General features: G+C 39.3%; 2 protein-coding genes across 3 annotated transcripts in view; one reads left to right on the forward strand and one right to left on the reverse strand.

The window, feature by feature from the left end:
* Positions 1 to 16,513, forward strand: part of LOC130917836 (dapper homolog 3-like) — a 29,560-nt gene extending 13,047 nt beyond the window's left edge. Inside the window, exons 2-4 of one of the 2 annotated variants that reach the window (XM_057839570.1) lie at positions 7,081 to 7,207; positions 8,703 to 8,813; positions 11,682 to 16,513. In XM_057839570.1, the coding sequence (XP_057695553.1) occupies positions 7,081 to 7,207; positions 8,703 to 8,813; positions 11,682 to 13,183 (1,740 nt within the window). In that variant the 3' untranslated portion in view covers positions 13,184 to 16,513. The remainder of the gene's footprint in view (positions 1 to 7,080; positions 7,208 to 8,702; positions 8,814 to 11,681) is intronic. The other variant, XM_057839571.1, reaches the window with a different exon arrangement.
* Positions 14,370 to 23,612, reverse strand: c5ar1 (complement C5a receptor 1). The gene is made up of 2 exons (XM_057839572.1): positions 23,036 to 23,612; positions 14,370 to 18,561 (listed from the first exon to the last, which is right to left on the reverse strand). The coding sequence occupies exon 2, from the start codon at positions 18,552 to 18,554 to the stop codon at positions 17,520 to 17,522; it is 1,035 nt and encodes a 344-aa protein (XP_057695555.1). The 5' UTR covers positions 18,555 to 18,561; positions 23,036 to 23,612; the 3' UTR covers positions 14,370 to 17,519.
* Positions 23,613 to 24,036: the final 424 nt, after the last annotated feature.

The following is a 24,036-nucleotide window of genomic DNA, read 5'->3' on the forward strand; positions in this document are numbered from 1 at the left end:
TTTGGAGAGCAAAGGTTTCCTCCTTCCACAGCTCCCATGAAGGTTAAACTTGTGAAGTCGCTTTCTGTTTGTATAGGCATGCACTTTCACATCAACAGTAGCAAGAGCCTGCTGTAGGTCCCACGATGACATTTTAGGGTTTTTGGAGACTTCTTTTAGCATCTTGCGGTCTGCTCTCCGAGTGAACTTGCTTGGACAGGCAGACCTGAGCATGTTGGCAGTTATTTTGAATGCCCCCCACTTGTAGACCATTTTCCGGACAGTGGAATAGCTGATTTTATATTCTTCTGAGATCTTTTGAAATCCCTTACTCGACTCATAAGTGTCTACAATCTTTCTGAAGGCCTCAGACAGCTCCTTTCATCTCACTATGGTGTTTTCACTCACTTCAACAGTCAGCTGCTGTTGAAAGTGTTCTGCGTTGGGGAGTGGGGCAAACGTTTTTCAGACCGATGTCAAGAATGTAGATGGCTACAAAAAGCGTCTCACTGAAGTTATTTCAGCCAAAGGGGGAAACACTAGCTATTAGGTGGTAGAGTGTCCTAACTTTTTCCTCAGTTATAATGTGCATTTTTGTTGATATATTTGGTGTAATGAGTATAACAATGTTAGTTTTTGTTGTGTACCTGCTATTAAATCTCTTTCTTCTCTAGAGATAACAAGATCAAACATTGAGTTGTGAACATTTCTTAATAAAGAACTGAATATTTAATGGGGTGTCCTAATTTTTTCACATGACTGTATTTTCAGACAATGACACATCTTTTTTTTTTTTTTTTTTTCTTTTAATTAAAGTGAGTCCTGCTGGTACACCCTCGAGAAGAGCTATGTTTGAAAGTATTATACAGTGCTCTTTTACTATTGTTGGTTTCTAATGAGAAGTACTACCACACATCAGGCGTTTGCCTAGTGGTTTGATATACAGCAGCCAATAAGCATAAAGGTGCTGCAAACACGCGAGAATACTGGATCAGATCAGATCTTGTGACTAAATCCAATCATGTCCGATACTCCAGAAATATCAGTATCGGGCACCCGTACTGCGTATCAAATTGAGACAACACTTGTGGACACCTGTAATTTATAGTCCAGTGGGGTATCTATATGAACAATTACAATTTTCTTTTAAAACTTGCTGGGTGTGGTTTCTAGTCAGATCTGCCTTATTGTCCAAAAATGATTATAGTTATCTACAATTATGTGTTTATACAATACAGAGTAACACATTTTTGCACTTTACAACTTCCACGAGAAAAGAAACAAACCAAAGAGAGGTCAAATAAAAACAAATCCAAATATGTAATTTACCAAATAATCTTACAGTGAGGCAAATAAGTATTTAGTCAACCACTAATTGTGCAAGTTCTCCCACTTGAAAATATTAAAGAGGACTGTAATTGTCAACATGGGTAAACCTCAATCATGAGAGACAGAATGTGGAAAAAAAACAGAAAATCACATTTTTTGATTTTTAAAGAATTTATTTACAAATCATGGTGGAAAATAAGTATTTGGTCTATACCAAAAGTTCATCTTAATACTTTGTTATGTACCCTTTGTTGACAATAACGGAGGCCAAACATTTTCTGTAACTCTCCACAAGCTTTTCACACACTGTTGCTGGTATTTTGGCCCATTCTTCCATGCAGATCTCCTCTAGAGCAGTGATGTTTTGGGGCTGTCGTTGGGCAACAGGGACTTTCAACTCCCTCCTCACCCCGTGGCGTCAAAATGATAACAAGAACGGGGAGCAAAAATCCCAGAACCACACGGGGGGACCTAGTGAATGACCTACAGAGAGCTGGGACCACAGTAACAAAGGCTACTATCAGTAACACAATGCGCCGCCAGGGACTCAACTCCTGCACTGCCAGACGTGTCCCCCTGCTGAAGAAAGTACACGTCCAGGCCCATCTGCGGTTCGCTAGAGAGCATTTAGATGATCCAGAAGAGGACTGGGAGAATGTGTCAGATGAAACCAAAATAGAACTTTTTGGTAGAAACACAGGTTCTCTTGTTTGGAGGAAAAAGAATACTGAATTGCACCATACCCATTGTGAAGCATGGGGGTGGAAACATCATGCTTTGGGGCTGCTTTTCTGCAAAGGGACCAGGACGACTGATTTGTGTAAAGGAAAGAATGAATGGGGCCATGTATCGAGAGATTTTGAGTGAAAATCTCCTTCCATCAGCAAGGGCATTGAAGATGAGACGTGGCTGGTTCTTTCAGCATGACAATGATCCCAAACACACAGCCAAGGCAACAAAGGAGTGGCTTCGTAAGAAGCATTTCAAGGTCCTGGAGTGGCCTAGCCAGTCTCCTGGTCTCAACCCCATTGAAAATCTGCGGAGGGAGTTGAAAGTCCATGTTGCCCAAAGACAGCCCCAAAACATTACTGCTCTAGACAAGATCTGCATGGAGGAATGGGCCAAATACCAGCAACAGTGTGTGAAAAGCTTGTGAAGAGTTACAGAAAACGTTTGGCCTCAGTTATTGCCAACAAAGGGTACATAAAAAAGTATTGAGATGAACTTTTGGTATTGACCAAATACTTATTTTCTACCATGATTTGCAAATAAATTATTTAAAAATCAAACAATGTGATTTTCTGGGTTTTTTTTCCACATTCTGTCTCTCATGGTTGAGGTATAACCATGTGTACAATTACAGGCCTCTCTAGTATTTTCAAGTGGGAGAACTTGTACAATTAGTGGTTGACTAAATACTTATTTGCTCCACTGTATATAGTGTAAGGGCTTATATTAGTACATCAAATAATGTCACTCTGTTTTGAGTTAATAATACCGTCCAAAAAAATCAAAATAATTCATAATTCAAGAGTACATGGAATTCAGAAATGTCATTCTTGAAGCATTCAGTGTGGAAAAACTAGCCCCTAATTTCGTTCGGGAGTAGAAACTCTGATTTAAGGCCATCTTGTAATGCACTTCATCAAGTTGGATCTTGGTAATTTTGAATTTCTTAGTCATCTGAAATGTAGCACTGGCCCATCAAGACCAAAGCGGAACCAATTTTTAAAGGCCGCACGTCACGATGGCAACAGAACTCCAACATGTGCTGAAGTTTAATGCAAGCCTGAGATGTGAAGTGTATGATTTGAAACAAAGAGTATTAGAAAAAGGCCTTGGAATGCTTTATGTTACTAAATAATAAATGCCCTCTCATGTTTGTGTGTGTTCATGTCTTTCTTTGTGTGGCACAAACCCTTCACTTTTATTATGTGGACATTTTGCCTGGTCTGCACCAGAAAATTGTCTTATTCTGAGTGTGGGTGTGCTTGTGTGAGTGTTGTGTGTGGCCTCCCACAGCCTTGTCTGATTTAATTATAGAGGGTCCAGGAGTGAAGCAGTCTCATTGGTCCATTCCATAGATGTTTATGTCTTGGTGATGAACCAGTGACTGGTTTATGATCTCAGTCCTCCTAAGCACAGCCAATGAGCTTTTATTTTGCACCATCGTATTATCATAGTCTGTCCAGTATTTTCCCACCTCATTTTCATCTGCACTAAATGCGGGGACAAGGAAAATTAGTGGTGATGATATCATGGATTTTATATGTCCCTGTAGTCTCTAAGTGTTACTGCTTTATGGTTAGGTGAGGTGGACTGAGAATCTGCCCCATCCCCCATCATCCTTGAGTTTAGGATGCTGTAAAAGGGTAATGATAGATTGCGCACAGTGTGGTAAAAGCAGTGTGAGAGCATCAATAATAGACAATAATCTCACAGCAGCCTGCTAAAAGCTCACACTTGAATGATGAAGCTGCACCAACCAATCAAATGCTGTAAAGTGTCAACCTTCTTTTTTATGCAAACTGCACCAGGCTGGGAAGTGTTTGAAAGAAGCTAATCAATTGAGTGAAACTACATTATTGATTTCAGTGATTTCCAATGGTTTTAACTGTAAAAATGAAAATCCCCATACCAGGTCTTAGGCATACACGAACCTATTAGTGGAGGGATGCTTACAGCTTTGTTTGGACCAAGACAATAAGCACCCTTGTTGAGACAAAAGGAATGACCGCGTTTGTGGGGGTGACAAGGTTATTGGGGAAGCATAGGTTAGCGTGGGTCAGTTGACCCTTTTGCATCATGAGTGCGTATTAGACAAAAGGAGTCAATCTCTACATGCGTTTTGACATTTTCTTCTTTTGAGCGAAGCATGCAACTTGAACTGCAGTGGAAAATACGGGACATGATGTCGATTTGAGGTGATGCTGACATTGCATCACCTTTAATTCACTTATGACTGATCACATGTAAGAAGCAGTCTGAGGAGGATCATTGTTGCTCGACTCGGCTGAACAACAAATGAAGCTTCAACTTTTTTTTAAGGTCAGAAGTTGCACAAAGCTAAAGCTTGTATTCACAAAACAATGTTTTTATCGTGGTTGTAAATTGCTGTGTTGTGTGTACTGTATCATATCGAGAGCTGTTTCCACTATTTTGTCCCTATCATTGATCTAAATATGGTAACCAAAATATTAAGAAGAAATCAGTGTAGTGTGCCGTACGAACCTAAATTCAGTGTAGTGTGCCATACGAAAGTAAAAAGAAGCATTTTGTTAAATGAATACTTCCCATGCAGTGTGGCTAAAACTGAGCATTATAATCTGTGCACCAAATGTTTTGGCCAGTAATTGTATTCCAGCAGAAAACAATGTAACAGTTGTTTGACTGTCATATAAAAAATAACTTTGTCATGAGGCTTACCACTCACATAATGAATACTCTGCAGAACTTGGCAAAAATCTAATAACATGCTTCTGTTTGTGTTCATGTCAGATTAAATGAATGAGAAATTATTTGAAAAGCAAGGCCAATTTCAGATTTGCTCCACTTGTTCTACTCTATACTGGGAGTAAAAATAATCAGTTGCAGGTCAAACTGCAATTATTAAATTTCCATGCATTAGGGGTCGTGCAACTTCCAAAATTAAATCATTCCACTGTTTTATGATTTGCACAGGTTAAAATCAGCCTCACAGTGCAGGCATGTCACACAGCCAATGTATGCATTTATGTGACAAAAAATTCACGGGCAAAGTAGGTAGGGGGGTTTGCAAAACTTGTTCAATTTTCATGTTTGATCTCTTCCCACTTGGACACTCACTTTAGATGCAGCTGCAATAACCATAACCGACTACGAGATATAAAAACGAGAAAATTTTTCTTCTTGGAATTAAGGAGAACTCTGATCCAATCAGCATAAGGCTTGTAACTAGAAAAACGCCATTATTGGCATAGGATTTTTAAGATACATTCCACTATTATTATCTCTTATCCAAGTAGTTCACGGACGTTCATTGGACAGATTGAGTGTGCAGATTGTACCTTGGAGGTGAGCCTTTTTACATAAAGATATGCAGACCACTTCATAGTCTGAATTCAGTTGTATTTGTTATCTGCATTTGTAAGTACATTGCAGTAGATGTTATATCACCTTATTCAATTCAATCTAATCAACCGACTGTCAACCAAGAAATATAGTCTTTTTAAAGTGATCAGTTAAAAGGTTTATGACACCCTGGAGTGGTCACCAAACAATCGAAGGACACGTACTGTACTGTATACCGACAGTGACAATCCATTTAAGTTAACAGACTCACTCGACCTACATTGCTTACATTGAAGTCATGAAAGTAGTAGTTTTATATGGACCCATTTGTAATTTGAATCATGTCCAAAGAAGAGTGGGGTTTTTTTTGCTTGTTTGTTTGTTTTGCATTATTGTTTAATCTCATCCTGTCGCCATTATTTAATTGTCATAAAAATGAGATTTTAGTATCTGCCACAAGTTTTACCATCCTTCAGATTGGCTAGGTCATTTTAGGGTCAACACAACTACGTAGTGCCTTTGTTGTTCTTATTAGAATCACCCAATCATCATGAAAAAATTACCGGATAATTGAGATCTGTGGGCCTATTACCTCGCACACACATCTCTGCTAATTACAGTAAGTTAAAGAGGTTAAAAATATGTACTCAAAAAGAAAAACTTAATCGCTTTCCTGTCCACAAGTTATTTGATAAAATATTTTTTTATCATTCTATATATTCCATTTCTTTGTCGTTTGAATATTTTGCACGTGTCCCTAAAATTGCTATCTATGTACAGTACCCTGTCATTATGGGTTAACTTCCGCTTTGAGAAAACCTCTTGTTTTTTAATGACTTTGTTACAACCAGTATGTTGTCCTTCTTCAATGCAGGCTTAAACTGAGGTCAGTTGAGAAACAATTATGTACTCATGATTCACGATTTTGTCATTTATCAGTTTTTGTGTATACTTGGATGTTGTCAAGCCTAATATGTGCTTCGTCAAAGTAGAAAATGTTCCACTCATGTTGAGGGTATGAGACACACCAACTAAAATCAAATGTCACGCAAGCTTGTCAATGTGTTAGACTCACATGGGCCTGGTCACACACTGATTAAGCTGGAATGTGTACAAAAATTAAAGTGATGTTATAAGAAAAAAGATGAAAAGGATATGTTTACTGGGGGGAAAAAAACAAAACAATATAACACCCACTCTATTAAATCCCCTGTCAAATGCGTTTCAATAATTCATGTTCCATCTGACTGCTTCCTGTGTACTTTAAGTGTGCTTGCGTTGCAAGTCTGATTACATAAGGAACACATAAGGACTCACTACAGAGATGCACTTCAATGTTTGACCTTTAAGGCAGAGTATATGTTGGAGTGGAGAATTCATCTGTTTAGTCTGACATTTTGTTTGGGTTGCAGACCATTGCACTTTATTTCACTTCCTGTCCTTCATTATCTCACACCCTAAGCTTTACCCGGCTTACTGATCGCTCAGTAAGCTGGTATTCCATAATATTCTTGACTCGAGCATGTCAGTCTAAATACTAATCAACATGTATCAAAACAAGCTAATATACGGTACTACTTTTTGACTAGCATTCCTACATTTTAATAAAATATTTTCGTTTTTCGTTGTTATCGTCAGACCGCTGCTTCACCCAATCTGCTTTCACTCGCTTGCTAATACAGAGACACTATGTATACAACAATGGATTTGTTTATGTTATAGAGTGCTCTTCAGACTTCGCCCTGGGGTCTCGTGCAAGCCCTTGAGCAACAGGTGGGAGAACTGCGCATCAACACAGACCACCACGACACCGCTCAAGGAGACACAGGTGACAGCCGGCCTAGTTCAGGTACCTGTAATCGGGGAAGGATTCCAGGCTAGCAAACTTATGAGCTTCTACAGTGAAATAAAAATCACAATATTGTGTAGAGCAGGGGTGTCCAAACTTTTTGCAAAGGGGGCCAGATTTGGCGTGGTAAAAATGTGGGGGGCCGACCTTGGCTGACGTTCTTTACGTAGAACAATATATTTAAGCAAAATTTAGCAAGCCATTCAGTGTGTCACATTTGCTTTATTTTTTCTATGAATAATTTAAACAATCTCACAACTAGCCTTTGCGGCGTTCTCTTTCGACTCTCGGGCTCTTGCGAAATACTACTGCTGTGAACTAGCTTCAAGTTGCTTCAATTTCTCGCTGCGTATCTTCCCTGTAATCTTGTCGTACATGTCACCGTGTCTTGTTTGGTAATATCGCCTCACATTGAAATCTTTAAAAACAGCGACTGTCTCTCTGCAAATGAGGCAATACACAGTTGTTGCGTATTTTAGTGAAGATATAGTCCAATTTCCACCTATCCTTGAAGCGTCGGCCGTCACAGTCAACTTTTTTTTGTTGATTGTCACCATTTTAGAAAATTGGAAGTAGAGGGTCACACGGAGTAATGTTGCTTAGCCCTTAAATACCTGCAACATGAAGCAATTATCAGAGAATCCCAAAATTTGAAAAATAAGGTCCTAATGAAACCTTTTTTTCAAATTTGTGAAAAGAAAAGTCAAAATGAATAAGTGTAATAAGCGCTTTAATATCTATAACCCTTGCTAAATCATGTTTTTTTCTTATGGAACCTGCAGATGCATGTTTTGACTTGCATCCATCATTTTTTTCCCCCCCAAAAAATGTCAGAATTCTAAATTGGTCTGAAAATCATGAAATTTTAGGTGTATCAAATGTGATACATTTAGCAATAAAGGGTTAAAGTGCTGCTGCCTTTTAGTGGGTAAATGAGGAGCAGCATTTCGTGTGTAAACTACTGCTGGTTGCAGTACTGCTGACCAATTTATTAAGTTTGTGTGCGGGCCAGATGTTATTGATTTTATGACAGAGGCTGGGGGCTGGATGAAATTTGACCACAGGCCGCATTTGGCCCCCGGGCCGCACTTTGGATATATCTGGTGTAAAGTAACAATGATATTGATTGGTGGCTCCTGAACAAACTTTCCCAAACTCTGTAACACACTTGTGGCAACAACATTGTGAACACATGCACCATCAAATGCGATCCAATACAAGAACTATTGACCGGGATGTACATGAGTGTCTTCGAAGCATGATTGATTTCTTACAGCGCAATTTCATCAATTTTCTTGTTTTTCTCAGTTAAAAACAATGCATTACTCTCACAATTTTTAAGTGCCCTAAAGCTGTTTACTAACTCTTATTGCTTCCATTTATAGTTATACATATTCGTTCAGTGACTAACTTGCAACGTGTGCTGCAAGGAGCATAGGCTTCATTGGAATGAAGTAACCTTCTCTTCTCTCACACAAGATCTACTTTTTTCTAGGTTTCTACGAGTCAAGTGAAGGTCAATCGCCTAAAGGGAGAACTTGTTCAACGGAGCCCACAGAGATGGTCTCTTCCTGGCCTTACACCAACGACAGACCCAAGTCTGTGGGTAAGAAAATAAACACACATGGTCCTCTTTCACCATTTCCTGTTCCACGTGGACATCATTATAAGGCTTGTGTCAATAAATAACGGCCTTTCTGCCTTGCTATTTTATTCGTCTGAAGCATGTGCTGCTAACTTGCTACTACTTCTTTAATACTAAATGGCTCCAGTACCTCTTCTAATTGCAAGTATATTTTTAATTGCAATCAGAATGACTGAGTAATAAACTCATGTTAACAGTTTGACCTCGGTAGAGGCACATCCAGAAAGTGTTAACAACACTTCCTTTTATCCACATTTTGTTAGGTTACAGCCTTATTACAATATTGAACAGTGGTCTTTTTCCCCTTATAAAATCTCATCGTGACCTAGGTTTAAAAATATGTCTTATTCTCGTAATAAAATCCCAAGTACATAATTATTAACAGCCTTTGCATCATTTTGAATATGATAGACACACCTATTTTTTTTTTTTTTTTTTTTTTTTTTTTTTTTAGCAGTTTCGCCCAGTCCCCTTTGTAGCACTTCTAAAGCTCCATCAGGTTGGATAAGATGCATCGGGGATTTTTTTTTATCCCTCCATATGTATATACAATTTCATACAGTCACTTATATGGAAAAAGTCAGAGCTGTGAATAATTTTCAAATTCAATGTAACTAGATACTGTAGCGCAAACCTTATTGTTCTTACATGATCCTCCACATAAACTTAAAAACCACAAGGGAGAAAAAACAAGTGACTATGGATGGCTTTATTGCTTTAATTAGCAGTGTTGCCTTGGGACATCTGTACTCTAGAGAAAAGAGTTGTTGGAATGACAGTGTGCAGGCCATGTTTGCAAAATATGCATGATCCTCATCTTGAAACCTTTTGACCTTTTTAGTCAAGAAAACAGGCAGTGAGGCTTTATCTCACAACGTTCCTTTCTTCTCGCCATTTTCACTCTCCACCAGCTGAGAAATATCACTATAACAGACATGACAATATACCCGATGTTGTGTCTAGTTCAATTAAAAAAAACAATATATAATAATAAAATAATTTGTAATATAATAAATATATAATATATAATGTAAATGCCATGCGTTGATTTTTACAGGCAAAAGGCCTGAAAAGTCACTGCTCCTGTCGTTGTTGTTGTAATTTAAGGCTGAAGTCTGTCAAAATGCTGCTCATGTTGTTGGTGATTAATTTATTTGCATTAATTAATTACAGAATTGAAATTGTTACTCCTCTTTTCCTCCATTATTCATGGATGGATCACAATGAAGTTTGGAAGGTATATTCTCGGCATGTATACGCATCAATCCTCGGAGCCTGAACTTTATATTTTTTCTCCTAGCGCCCATTAATTATATTAACTAATTGCGGAATCAAACAAATATTTCTTAGTTATTTGAGGACGGATCACAATGACATTTGGTAGTTATATTCAAGGCATGTAAACGCATTAATGGTCAGAGGGTGATTTTTCTTTTTTTTTGTCTCAGAGCAGATTAGTTACATAAATTAATTACATAATTAAAATTGCTATTCTTCCTTTATTTGTGAACAGACTATTAAATTTCGTAGGTGTACGTATTCTAGGTAACTATACGCATCTAAAGGAGGTAGCCAATAGATGGCATGTGTGCAAAATGATCACAGCCTTCAGCCTGGAGTAGCACATTAGTGCTTGTTTGTTCTTGTTGTCGCAAGTACAGGTAGTCCCCGGACTACGACGTACCCGATTTACATGATTTCAACCTCACGACGCGCCCGACTTACGTGATTTCGACTTTACGATGCCAGAGTCTCGTCCGGAATTTTGTCGGCAGTCGTTTTTTTTCTAGTCACGGAACCAGTATCGAGTTCCCGTTGCCGTTCTCCTCCCCCAGCAGCATCGTCACTGTCCGGCAGTTCTCTTCGGCTGGGTGATCTGCCCCTTCCTTGTTTGCTGTTTCTGCTGCTTCTCCCCCGATGCCGACTCCTCTTACGTGTCCCTATCCGGCTTTTTGAGTTCTGACGGCGGGCTCGCGTTGTGAGCGGCAACGCTGGCGACCTGAGTGGTGTACAGCGCCCTTTTTTCTCAGCAAAGCGACTCACTCCAGAGTAAAGTCCGAATAGTCATTGAATATGACGGCATTTAACACAACGTACCTGACAGTATCTTACTTTTTACTTAGTTTGATTAATATGATGTATGATACATGTTTTTGGATAGTAATTTTGGGATTTAGGGGGTGTTTAGGGGTACTTACAGGGTTAATTCCAATTTTTGCAGAATTTCGGGTTCACCAGCGTAGGAATGGAACTCGTTTGTAACCCGGGGACTACCTGTATCATTTTGGTAGGTGTGTGAGAATAAATTATTGACTGTAGTTTGATGATTGCCTAGTACTGGAGGTGACAAATACCGGTGCTTAAAAAGTATTAAATTCCCATTTCATTTTTTGTGTCAAAATGGAAGCTTGCATTTTAAATCAAGAGGGATTTTTTGAATATGCTCTATATTTGGAACTTGATAGGGACATGGACTGTTTCACCAAAAAAAAAAAAAAAAAAAAAACTGAGGGACTAAAAAACAACCCTCAACTCTTAAATTCTACAGAGGTTTTATGTCACAACTACAAAGTTTGAAATAATCCCAGAGGAGCCAGCACCTCACCAGTAATGTACCTTAATGCATGCCACTGGTGCAATTGTGAGTGTGAATGGTTGTCTGTCTCTACATAGTATGTGCCTATGTTTGGCTGTAGTCGGTGAGGATTTCCTCCAGCTTCAGTATAGAAGATGGATGCATCGATAATTATTTTACCTTCTTGTATGCACGTTTTATCCTCCTTATGACACTGCCCCCTCTTCTAATATGTCACTGTTTTCTCCATTTAGGAGACACTCTTTTGTTGAACGGAGAATCAGATATGTCAGCCCCTCAAAGTGGCCTGCTGCGCTCATTTTCTGCTCCTCACCCACCATTGGAGGGTATCGCCGAGGAAGTGACACCAATGGAATCATGGATGCTAGAGTCCTGCCAGGTCAAGCAGCCCTCGGAGCAGCAACAGCAGCCTCCAGGGGATCAAGTGACAGAGGAGGACTTCCAGCAAGCCACGAGGGTGGAGGGTTACATACTTCATCTTGTCCAGCGTCATACCCTTTCACCAAGGCCATGTCAGCCTCGTACAACTCTAAGCCCTGATCCGTCATACAGCTTTACCCCTGCACATCCCTCCCTACATAGGAAAAGCCCTTCTCTTTCCACAGAGCAAGGACATCCAGGCCCTCAAATTGACCTTTCATCCAACCCCAAGAGCCCGAGTTGGGGTTGTGACCTTCCAGAGGGTGAGGCCTGTGGAGGAGAGGCCCCATCTTTGGAAGAAGAGCGTTATTTAATGTTGCCCTACCCCCAGTGTAGGCCACACTCCCTGACTGGGACGTTGCCATCACCTCTGCCCTTCTTGGACCCCAACTGCGGTGGTGGGACGCTTAACCTTTGCTGTGAACCCTCAACCCCCCAGCATTGTCCTCAGCCCCCAATTAATCAGAAGCACAATCTAGTAAGTGCTCAGTACATCCCCGGGCAGGCCTGCCATGCTCCCTTACGCTCACCAAAACACTTTAACCCAGCGCAGTCCAAAACCCATCAGTCCTCTCCTGACCACCACAACGCCAAGCCCAAAAATTCTAGGAAGGGCCACAATGAAAAACAGAGGTCTAAAAAGTCGAGCAGTAAAACAGGTCGATCACAGTCAGAGAACAGCCTACTCGGGCAGCGGGTGTTGCCAGAACGAAGGTACAGCACTACCGAGCGGCATCAAGGCAGAGGGGATCAGGCCCAAGGCCAAGTTGCCAAGGTTCATGTAGGAAACAATGGCGACAGAGCAAACCGACGATGGTGTTCCAACTTAGAGCTCAGCCAAGATGAAGGCGAAAACCACATGGAGCAAGGTCATAGGAGGCCACCTCGAAAAGCTCGCCCTGGTCACAGCGGTCACCACCAGCAGCATCATCATCATCATAATCATCACCCGCATCAGCAGCATGCCCAGCGCTGGCACTCAGACTACCAGCAGCGTGCCCCACTTTGCCAAGGAGAGGACGCCTACGTGGGCGCTGCCCCCGCCGAGTCCTCGTCCAGCATGAGCGAAGTGTACTCGCCAGCCTCCAGTTCACTTTCCAGTGACTCGGACGAGAGCGGGGGGCTGGTATGGCCCCAGCAACTGCCACCTCGACTCGCGACCACATCCTCTTCTTCCTCGCCCACAGCGCAGGCCGCCAGCACCAACCCTCCCGCGCAGCCGAAAGCCTTTGTCAAGATTAAAGCGTCCCACGCCCTCAAAAAGAAGATCCTAAGATTTCGCTCAGGATCCCTCAAAGTCATGACCACCGTGTGAATTGGTTTCAAAACCAAAGCATCACAGTTTTTCTCGCCTCCTTGCTTTACCCTAATTAAAGGCTGACGTTTCATGGTTGCTTCCGACAAGCATCCACATCAAAAGTCATGGCCTCTATTTTCCTCTAAGTGACGTTAATGGACGTGATGCCAAATTACACAATGTTGACAAAGCCCGCATTGTTGCTATGGAGCTGATGTCCAAAGGAATTATTATTAATGGCGCATCCATTCATGCTTCATGAATTCCCCCTGTGTATAGCCTGTGGCCTGTAAAAGTAATATTGTGACAACAATTAAAAAACTGCGGAAAAATCTTGGGCCACCCTTAGTTGTGTTGCTTTAAGTAAAAGCCATAGATCCAAAATTACAAAAATCTGTTTCTATAAAAATAAAAAATGGTAACAACAGGTAGTGCATATAACAATGCATAAGCCATAAAACTTTTTTTGATGATCTCAATAAAGCTGCAGATACCGTGATTAAATATTTTACCTGTTGGGATCAGCCCATCTATCATCCTCCATGAGCCATGAATTAGCTTGTCAACAGATAATCAACAGAATCAACAGATAAGCTGAAATGCAAATAGACGTAACAATTTTGTAATTATTATACGCAATGGTCATTATACAGTGGGGCAAATACGTAAATATTTAGTCAACCACTAACTGTGCAAGTTCCCCCACTTGAAAATATTAGAGAGGCCTGTAATTGTCGACATGGGTAAACCTCAACCATGAGAGACAGAATGTGAAAAAAAACAGAAAATCACATTGTTTAATTTTTAAAGATTTTTTTTTCAAATCATGGTGAAAAATAAGTATTTGGCCAAAACCAAAAGTTTATCTCAATACTTTGTTATGTACCCTTTGTTGGCAATAACGGAGGCCAAACGTTTTCTGTAACTCTTCACGAGCTTTTCACACACTGTTGCTGGTATTTTGGCCCGTTCCTCCATGCAGATCTCCTTTAGAGCAGTGATGTTTTGGGACTGTCATTGGGCAACACAGACTTTCAACTCCCTCCACAGATTTTCTATGGGGTTGAGATCTGGAGACTGACTAGGCCACTCCAAGACTTTGAAATGCTTCTTACGAAGCCACTCCTTTGTTGCCCTGGCTGTGTGTTTGGGATCATTGTCATGCTGAATGACCCAGCCACGTCTCATCTTCAATGCCCTTGCAGATGGAAGGAGATTTTTTTTACTCAAAATCTTTCCATACATGGCCCCATTCATTCTTTCCTTCACACAGATCAGTCGTCCTTGTCCCTTTGCAGAAAAACAGCCCCAAAGCATGATGTTTCCACCCCCATGCTTCACAGTGGGAATGGTGTTCTTCGGATGTAATTCAGTATTCTTTCTCCTCCAAACACGAGAACCTGTGTTTCTACCAAAAAGTTCTTTTTTGGTTTCATCTGACCATAACACATTCTCCCAGTCCTCTTCTGGATCATCCAAATACTCTCTAGCGAACCGCAGACGGGCCTGGACGTGTACTTTCTTCAGCAGGGGGACACGTCTGGCAGTGCAGGATTTGAGTCCCTGGCGGCGCATTGTGTTACTGATAGTAGCCTTTGTTACTGTGGTCGCTCTCTGTAGGTCATTCACTAGGTTCCCCTGTGGGGTTCTGGGATTTTTGCTCACTGTTCTTGGTATCATATTGACACCACGGGTTGAGATCTTGCATGGAGCCCCAGATCGTTTTACCTATTGCAGATTCAGTCTTCCCAGCCTGGTGCTGGTCTACAATTTTGTCTCTGGTGTCCTTCGACAGCTCTTTGGTCTTGGCCATAGTGGAGTTCGGAGTGTGACTGACTGAGGTTGTAGACAGGTGTCTTTTATATCGATAATGAGTTAAAACAGGTGCAGTTAATACAGGTAACGAGTGGAGCCTCGTTAGACCTCGTTAGAAGAAGTTAGACCTCTGACAGCCAGAAATCTTGCTTGTTTGTAGGTGACCAAATACTTATTTTCCACTCTAATTTGGAAATAAATTCTTTGAAAATCAAACAATGTGATTTTCAGGGGGGGTTTTTTCCACATTCTGTCTCACATGGTTGAGGTTTACCCATTTTAACAATTACAGGGCTCTCTAATCTTTTCATGTAGGGGAATTTGCACAATTGGTGGTTGACTAAATACTTATTTGCCCCACTGTAGATCCAATGGAACAAAAACTGTAAAGGATGGCCTGAGTCTTTTTGCACAGTACTGTATAAAATGACTTGCAAACAATTGTCTCTTAAAGTCATACATAAGTTTAATCTTGACAATGACTTCAGTAAAAGCCTGAAAATATGCTCTGTTTTGACTTAAAATTCAAAATAGGAGATTTATTATGACACAAACTAGAGCTCAAATGAAATAATAACTACAATTTTTGGGTGTTTGCATTTTGTTCACCTCATAAATTATGGTCAGGGCAGGAAAGTTTAAGCAGTCTGTCTTTATTGGGAATGTTCTCATGATAATTTAGTAGACTTTCAATACAAAATGTAATAATAGTAATCATGGGAGGGGGGTGAGTGGTGAGCACATCTGCCTTGCAGTTATGAGGTAATGGTTTGAAACCAGTCCCTGGCCTTCCTGTTTTGAGTTTGCACCTTGTGCTTGAGGGGATTTTTTCCGTATCCTCTGGCTTTTTTCTCACATTTAAAAAATAAATAAATAAATAAACAAGCAAACGTGCACAGGAGCCTGAGTGAATATGTAAAGTTGTCCCTATTTGCCTTGGACGTAAATATACTAAATGTTCATTTGTGCCCTGTGACTGGCTGGCAACCAGTCCAGGTTTGTACACAGCCTCTTGCCCAAAGTCAATCGGGATATGCCTCTGTGCACTAAAAAGATACGCGATACAGTAAAAAGTGTTTTTTTTTTTTTCTTTTTTTTTTTAATAAGTATAATTTCACTGTTAAGTTGTACAAGAAGTCTGACACTCATGATAAAACAAAATGATGCTATACGTTTCTAAGATACTAACATGCTTCTTGCCAGATTATTAAGAATTCACACACAAAAATTTCCCGTTTGTTGCACTATGACATTGATGACTGTCTCAATTTTTTATCAGGTGCTGTTGGACCAGCTAGTTATCATAGCAAGTCATTTAAAAGGCACGGATGCAGCAATTGAAACACAGGGATACACACAATATTACACATTTGTAAATATGTAACGGAGTGTATATCCATGATGTGGCCTTTTATGGAATGAATGTAATTTTTAATAAAATGCAAACCTTTTGGTCGTTGCTACAGTATATTGACATTTGGCTAGTCTTTATGTCATGTTTGTTGCGTTTATGTTATGTATGTTAATACCGGTATCTTGGTGAACTGAAATACCTACACGTTATTTATAATTAAGAATAAGTGAAGTGAAAATGCTTGACATTCTCAAATTTCCTATTATTAGTAGTAAAGGCGCAGTATATGATGTAAGTATTGCAGCGATGACACATATCCTGTGGCAATCTCAAAACTTGTCATGCACTCTTTAAAGAAAAACACATACAAGGAGCAATGTTAATGTTCCATTCATTAGCTAATTTCTTTCTCAACTGTTTCAATACAACAGATCTTACTGTTTAATTAAATTATGTTTTTTGGGTATATTGTCACTTTGGCAACAAACTTATAGAACTAAAACTGAAATGGAGAAAGAAAACACTTTATGCTCCAGCAGATTAGAAATAATCTCACACAAACGGGGGGAAAATGTTGCTGTAACACAAAATAATCAGCAATAAAGCAAGTGATTTAATATGAAATTATCTGGCTTGTATTAAGGAAGCATCAAACTTTAATTAGTACTTTTTGAAATATACGTGACATCATGAAAAATCTGGGCACCTTTGTTACTTTTGTCATCAGAAAAAAAATAAGTGATTATACATATATCAATCTTATTTTATGTTTACTTTAGTAAATTGACAGTTTACAAAATGTATGAATGAGCAAAGAAGCTGTAAAAATATTGTACATTTTTCTTTTGTTGTATTTAATTATGACTTTACACACAAGCAGTTTCAAGGTCTAATACTCAATTTTGCCCCGATCTGGGACAGAAACTGGCAGAAAAATATTGTGTATGACCACATTTTTAACATAACACTTAATTATTTTTTTTTTCTTTAATACAGGTTATATTTTTCACTAGAATATAATCACATCGTTCTATTCATCAATTCAAGAAATAGTGAGACATGTGGGGTCAATGACCAAATATAGTGCGTTCCCCAAAATACAGCCCTAATACAGTATTTGTTCAGTATAGTAAATTAAAGGAAGAAAGTGTCGACCTCTTCATGTCAATGTCATGTTTACCCCCGTCACACGTTAGTCATCGCCTTTTCTGAGGAGCTTGTGGCTTTGGTTTCACGAGTACCAGTGCTTTTCTTGGATACATTGTCTTCGCCGAGTAAGTGTAAGATGTTGCATAAGGAGCGATTCATGGTGTTTTTGAAGCCTCTTCCCAGACATACGTAAAGGAGTGGGTTGAGGCAACTGTTGAAGTACGCCAGGCATAGCGTCAAAACATGGGCCAGGTACACAGATGGGCTATGAGGTGATTTTCGAGGTGTCACCAACACTAAGAAGTCGACGATGTGCAGGGGCAGCCAGCACACAAAGAAGCTTAGCACCACGGCAACGATGACCTTCAGCATCCGCATGGAGCGTCTTCTGTTGTCTGCTCGTTTACTGTCAGCTCTCCTGTAGACCAACCAGTGGCATATAACGATAATCAAGAATGGCAGGATGAATCCAAACACGAAGCGGAATTGAGTGATGAGCCAGGCGCTTTGTGAAGTGAGTAGAATCACACACTCGTGCTTTTGCTCACCCACTTTAATCTCCTGAGCGTATATAAATTGAGGGATGCTACCTATTAAGGCCAGGCACCACACTCCAACACAGCTCAGGACAGCAAACTTGAGTCTCCTGTTGTTGTGGCACCACACAGGCCTGGCCACCAGCAACCAACGATCCAGACTTATTAAGACGAGTTGCAGGATGCTGCAATACATCACCAAGAAGAAAAGGCCTTTGATCAATGTGCATGCCATTGAGCCAAAGTGCCAATGGTCATCATGGGCCAGAGGCACCATGAGAAGAGGAAGTGAGAGGCAACACAGGAAGTCAGTCAGTGCAAGGTTAAGGAACCAGATGGTTGTGACCGAAGGGGCCATTTTGAAACCGGTCACCCATACCACTATGGCATTCCCAGGAACACCCAACAAAAAAACAAGGGCGTAGAAGGTCAGTGCGACGATCTGGATCGGCTGAATCTTTGGCTTCTGGATGTCAGGGGAAACTGTGAAATTGAAGAAGTCTGGAAAGGTGTAGTTCCAGTTATAGTCATCCATGTCTGAGCTGTAAATTCAAAATAAAATGTTAGCAATGCAGCTATATGGCATGGATCCTGTCTCTAATTTTTTCTATTCCCATACAAGATTTGTCCTATCTTTTCACAACTCTACTAAATTTATACATGGAAAACTCTAACAGAGTTCGAACAATTTTTTTTACAAGGTTCATACAAAAGAAAAATGGAAGCGTGCAAGGGCTAGCTTGACATTTGACTGGCAGCTAAAGGCAGGATGAATCAAGAGTTGGTTACCAGCCAATTGCCAATTGCATTATTGATACGTAATGTAGTGAAAATAAGTGGAAAGTGAATTATAACCCAGAACCTTAGAACTGTGAGGGTGAGCTGCTCAACACTATTTTTTGAAATTAGTAAAATTAATCATTTTGATATTTTTGACCGTTTTCTTTCAATAAAAGGCATTCTTTAACAAAACTAATACTAGTATAAATGCCGATATTAATCGATGCTTTGTACCGTATTGGCCCGAATATAAGATAGTGTTTTTTGCATTGAAACAAGAGTGAAAAAGAGGGGGTCGTCTTATATTCACAGTCTAGACATCAGTGACGTGCGGTCAGGGGAGGCAGGTGAGGCAGAGCCTCACCTGTCATCATGACAAAAAAATAATTATAGCATCAAATTTATATTAATATTTGTCCATTGCTCTTTATGTATGACTCATTTCAAACATTTTTTATAGTCAAAATCGCTGAATTTGCCCATTTCCTGTTCAAATAACGAAATGAAACGAGAGGTGCGGCAGCAACGAGTAAAGCCTCACCTCTAATTGCGCAATCCATAACAAACTGGGTTGATACATGGAAATGGAGCGTGCTGGTTGCCGTACATCTGCATGTCGCCATTATAATGTTTCCAGATACGTTTATTTGACCTGATTTTCCACAGTCTGGCTAATGTCTTTAACCCTTAAAGTTTAATTTTTGTTAGCGACATATTTAGTTTTGCTGATGGGAAATAAAACCGCAGTGAAAAGGCACAGCTTGCGGCAGATAGTACTCTGCCGCACTGAAAGGGGGCGTACGTGAAACTTGGCTTTCCGTCAAAAGTGGACGCGATTAACAACACCGGAGCTAAAAGGTTTGCTTCAAACTACGGGACAGAAGATAACTCGCGCTTTTCAAACAGACTGGTACACCCGAAAAGACTGGCTATGTGGCTGTCCTTCGAAAAAATCGGCTTTGCTGCTTTCCCTGCCTTTTTTTCTCAACTTGTGCCAATGTCTGGACTAACACGAGATATTGTGACATTAAAAAACTACCACAAAGCCTCAGCAAACACGAGAGCTCGACCACTCACATTCAAAGCCTGATTGCTTTAAAAACTTTTGGAAGCTCAAGGATCGATTTGGCTTTGACGAACAGCGGAAGCTCAACGGTAGCATCCAGAACGCTAAGGTAAAGAGTTTGAAATGCCTCATTAATGCAAACTGCATCCTAGCTAAACAGGAGTTAACATTTCGTGGTAACGATGAGCGTGTAAGCTCTTCTAAACGTGGCATATATGTAGAACGATTACATGGTTTTGCTAAGATGAAAGGTTAGCTAGACATTTGGACACATCCACTGTGTGTTCTGTCTTGTCAAATAGAACACAGCGATCTAATTGAAGCAATCCTCTCCATTGAGGCGGAGAGATTTTTTTAAGGTAAAGGAAAATAAGGAGGACTTTTACAAAAAGGGCGTAGGTTTGCATAGGGACGGTAGGGACATAACACTACCAACTTTTCAGGATGCTAAAATTGTCCCCACCAACGTTTAAGCAAACTTACCTTTTTTGCATGATATAATGTTCAGTTATATAGAGAATTTAGATCTTTCAATAGTTCCATATGTTGTAAGGATAGAATTGACCCTACCATTATTAAGTAAATTATTTTCATTATGTTTATGCTAATAAAAACCAGACATTTATTCAGGAAGTTTTCAAAATGTTTCTTTAGTATTTTTTGAAAACAAAGGTTTGAATCGAACAGTGTATCATCTGAACCAATGCACATAAAAGTTATTATCAGTAGATAAGGATTTATTTTGCATTGATCATTTTGCCTATTAATTAACTAGGTTCATATACATGAGAAATGTGGCCCTTTGCCCCCTTCATCCAATCTGTTTGGTCTTATTAATGTCCCGTCCCCAGCAAAAAGTGTACCTACATGCAGGTTATGCTGTTATATCGTCCCTACGAATGTTTAGACCAAACCTATGCTCTTCCAAAGTAACGGCGGTTTTTGTGGTGAAGGACAGGTGCAAGACCACAAACAGTTTTCATTTCAATCTTATAAAAAAAAATTTTTTTTTAAAGAGCTTAGACTGAGAAAAATACAATAGAATATTAAAAAACTAAATTTTGGCCTTAAATAAAATATTCTTTGTTTTTCTTTTCACACTTTTTGTTTAGCAATCTGTAATAAATTGATTAAAGTATCAGAATTACAAGTTTTAAAAACAACTGAATATTTCACTAAAGGTCAGAATTGAATTCTGTGGTTTTGTACACCACTCTTTACTCTCATTTATGTTGCATGAATTATCGCAAATGCATGTTATTTTCTTACTTTTACGTATCGATAATATGTACCGTGTGTGCGTGTTTTGTGAAGAATGCTGATGAGATATGAAATAACCAGTAGCCAATTGAATAAGCTACCCTTTTTGGTTTATATATTTAGAAATCTGACACTAAAGGAGTCAGTGCCTCACCAACCATGAACCTCACCGCACGTCACTGCTAGACATTATACCCATTGACGACGCTAGATGGCGCCAGATATCATTGAAGCAATGTTCTGTCATTACAGATCTCAGCTACTCTCAAGTTTAACCAGTTTGCATTATTTTATTGCTGTTTTTCCTTATTCAGATTTGTTTCAAGACTACAGTTACAGTTAGACTTCACTTTGATGATTAATGCAGTTATTGCAATTTTGTTGTTTTATCACAATAGATTGGTTTATTTGCATTTCAAAAACCAGAAGCCATTCATTTACGAATGTGATTGCATTTTAGTTTACATATTTGAATGTTCCGATGTTAAGATCTGAATGAGGCAAAATAACATGCTTTTTCTCTCAAATATGTTGTTATAATCATTTGTTTCAGATGTACTGTAATTATTTTCTGTATAAAAATTAATTTGGTGTTCAAAAAGTCTTTTTTCAAACTTGAGTCTTCAAAAAGAGGGGGTCGTCTTGTAATCAGGGCTGTCTTATATTCGGGCCAATACGGTATTTTGATTAGTTTTTTTTTATCATGCTTAAGAAGTTAATATGTCGATCTAGATCAATTAACCATTACACACCTATTAACTACATTGTTGTTTAAGTTCCAAGGACATTTTAAAAACTGTCCCTCAAGTAAACAAAAAACGATTGCTGAGGTCAATTAGATGTTAAATTGGAATAAAAAAAACACAAACAGTACTGATATAAGTGTGAAATTACTAAAAACCTCAAACATATACTATTCGTCTCTACAATCAGTTTGAGGAATCTTACGACAGGGAAAAAAAAAGTTTTAAACTGACATCTCTGAGATATTGCGTAGTGTGCTGATGTCTCGTGACAGAATGGCTTTTATTGAAACAAAACAGTCAAAAATTTCAAAATTATTAATTTTATTATTTAAAAAATTTGTGTTGAGCAGCACACATTTCTAATGAAAAAGAAAAATGGAAGCGTGCAAGGGCTAGCTTGATATTTCACTTGTAGTCAGAGGCAGGGTAAATCTAGGGTTGGTCGCCAGCCAACTGCCAATTGCATCATTGATAAGTTATGTAGTGAAAATGAGTGGAAAGTGAACTATAACCCGGAACCTTAGAACTGTGAGCTGCTCAACACTAATTTTTCAAATGAGTAAAATTAATAATCTTGATATTTTTTACCCTTTTGTTTCAATAAATGCCATTCTTTGAAACAAAACTAATATATGCCGGTATTAATCGATGCTTTGTATTTTGAGTAGTTTTTATTTGATCTGCTTAGAGCCGCTCATTACACCACTATTAACTACATAGTTTTTTAAGTTATTAAAAAAAAACACACACACACACACACATGATACCGATATAAGTGGGAAATTACTAAAAACCTCAAGCACATACTATCCGTCTCTACAATCAGTTTGAGGAATCTTCACACTGGCAAAAAAAAAAAGTGTTCAATTGACATCTCTGAGCTATTGCGTAGTGTGCAGATGTCTCGTGAGATATTTCATGTTACATTATACAACTATTGAATACTTTCACCAAAGATTTTGCTAAAATTCACTTTTTCACAACTTCAGTTTAATCTTTCCACATTATATCTCTTTGGCTTAATAAAGTGGCATTAATCTCAATGACCAAAATTTACGCATCAGTCAAAATAGGTATAGGAAATGTTCATTAAAAGCAATTCTCTCTAAAATTTGAAAAGGAAGTTTTCACAAATAATGTACGTCTTCATAAAGTCCTACTCACATCGTCACTTTTGGTGTTGCTCACGCTTCTCAGTTGAAAGGAAGTTTTTGGGCTTCCTCTTGTTGCAATGCTTTATACCAAAATACTCACCAATACACACCCTCTTCGTGAGCCAATTGCTCTAGATTGCTTCAAGTTTGACGAGGGCTGTCTCTAGATTGCATGTGTCAGCTCCTTTCACAGATGTTCAACAGGATTTTGATCAGGGCTCACAGAAAGTTCCATGAGTAGAGTCCAATGTTTTGCTTTAAGCTATTCTTAGATGTTGTCACATTCTGCTGCTGATTAGAATTGGCTTTGTTACAGAGCCAGCTAATTCCAGCGATCAACAGTAGTATATAAACGCCAGCGATCCAAGACAACGGTGCCGAGATGTTAGCTTGCTGGTCGCCATTTGACACATAATATTTTCGAGTCGCTTTTTGTTTGCTTTGTTGTTCGTCAGCCACCTTTGTTTTGTGATCCTTTACCTTGTGCAGGTATCAAGTGCACAGTGTATCACAAAAATGAGTACACCCCTCGCATTTCTGCAGATATTTAAGTATATCTTTTCATGGGACAGCACTTACAAAATGACACTTTGACACAATGAAAAGTCGTCTGTGTGCAGTTTATACAGTGGGAAGAACAAGTATTTGACACACTCACAATGGGAAAACTATTGGCAGTGTATCAAATAGTGGGGAGAACAAGTATTTGATACACTGCCAATGGGTTTTCTCATTGTGAGTGTATCAAATACTTGTTCTCCCCACTGTATAATAGAGTTAATTTATTTTCCCCTCAAAATAACTCAAAATATAGCCATTAATATCTAAATCCCTGGCAACAAAAGTGAGTACACCCTATAGAAATTACTTACATCCCTAAATGTCCAAATTGAGTACTGCTTGTTTTCCATCCGAAATGTCATGTGACTCGTTACAGGAGTGCTGTCAGCATTGCTGCAGAGATTGAAGAGGTGGGGGGTCAGCCTGTTAATGCTCAGACACTTGTGTTTT

This window comes from Corythoichthys intestinalis, chromosome 6 (genome assembly GCF_030265065.1).
Source record: "Corythoichthys intestinalis isolate RoL2023-P3 chromosome 6, ASM3026506v1, whole genome shotgun sequence".
NCBI lineage: Eukaryota > Metazoa > Chordata > Actinopteri > Syngnathiformes > Syngnathidae > Corythoichthys > Corythoichthys intestinalis.

Bases quoted from the DNA above. Each gene is read 5' to 3' on its own strand.
- c5ar1 (XM_057839572.1), bottom strand. From the start codon at position 18,554: ATGGATGACTATAACTGGAACTACACCTTTCCAGACTTCTTCAATTTC.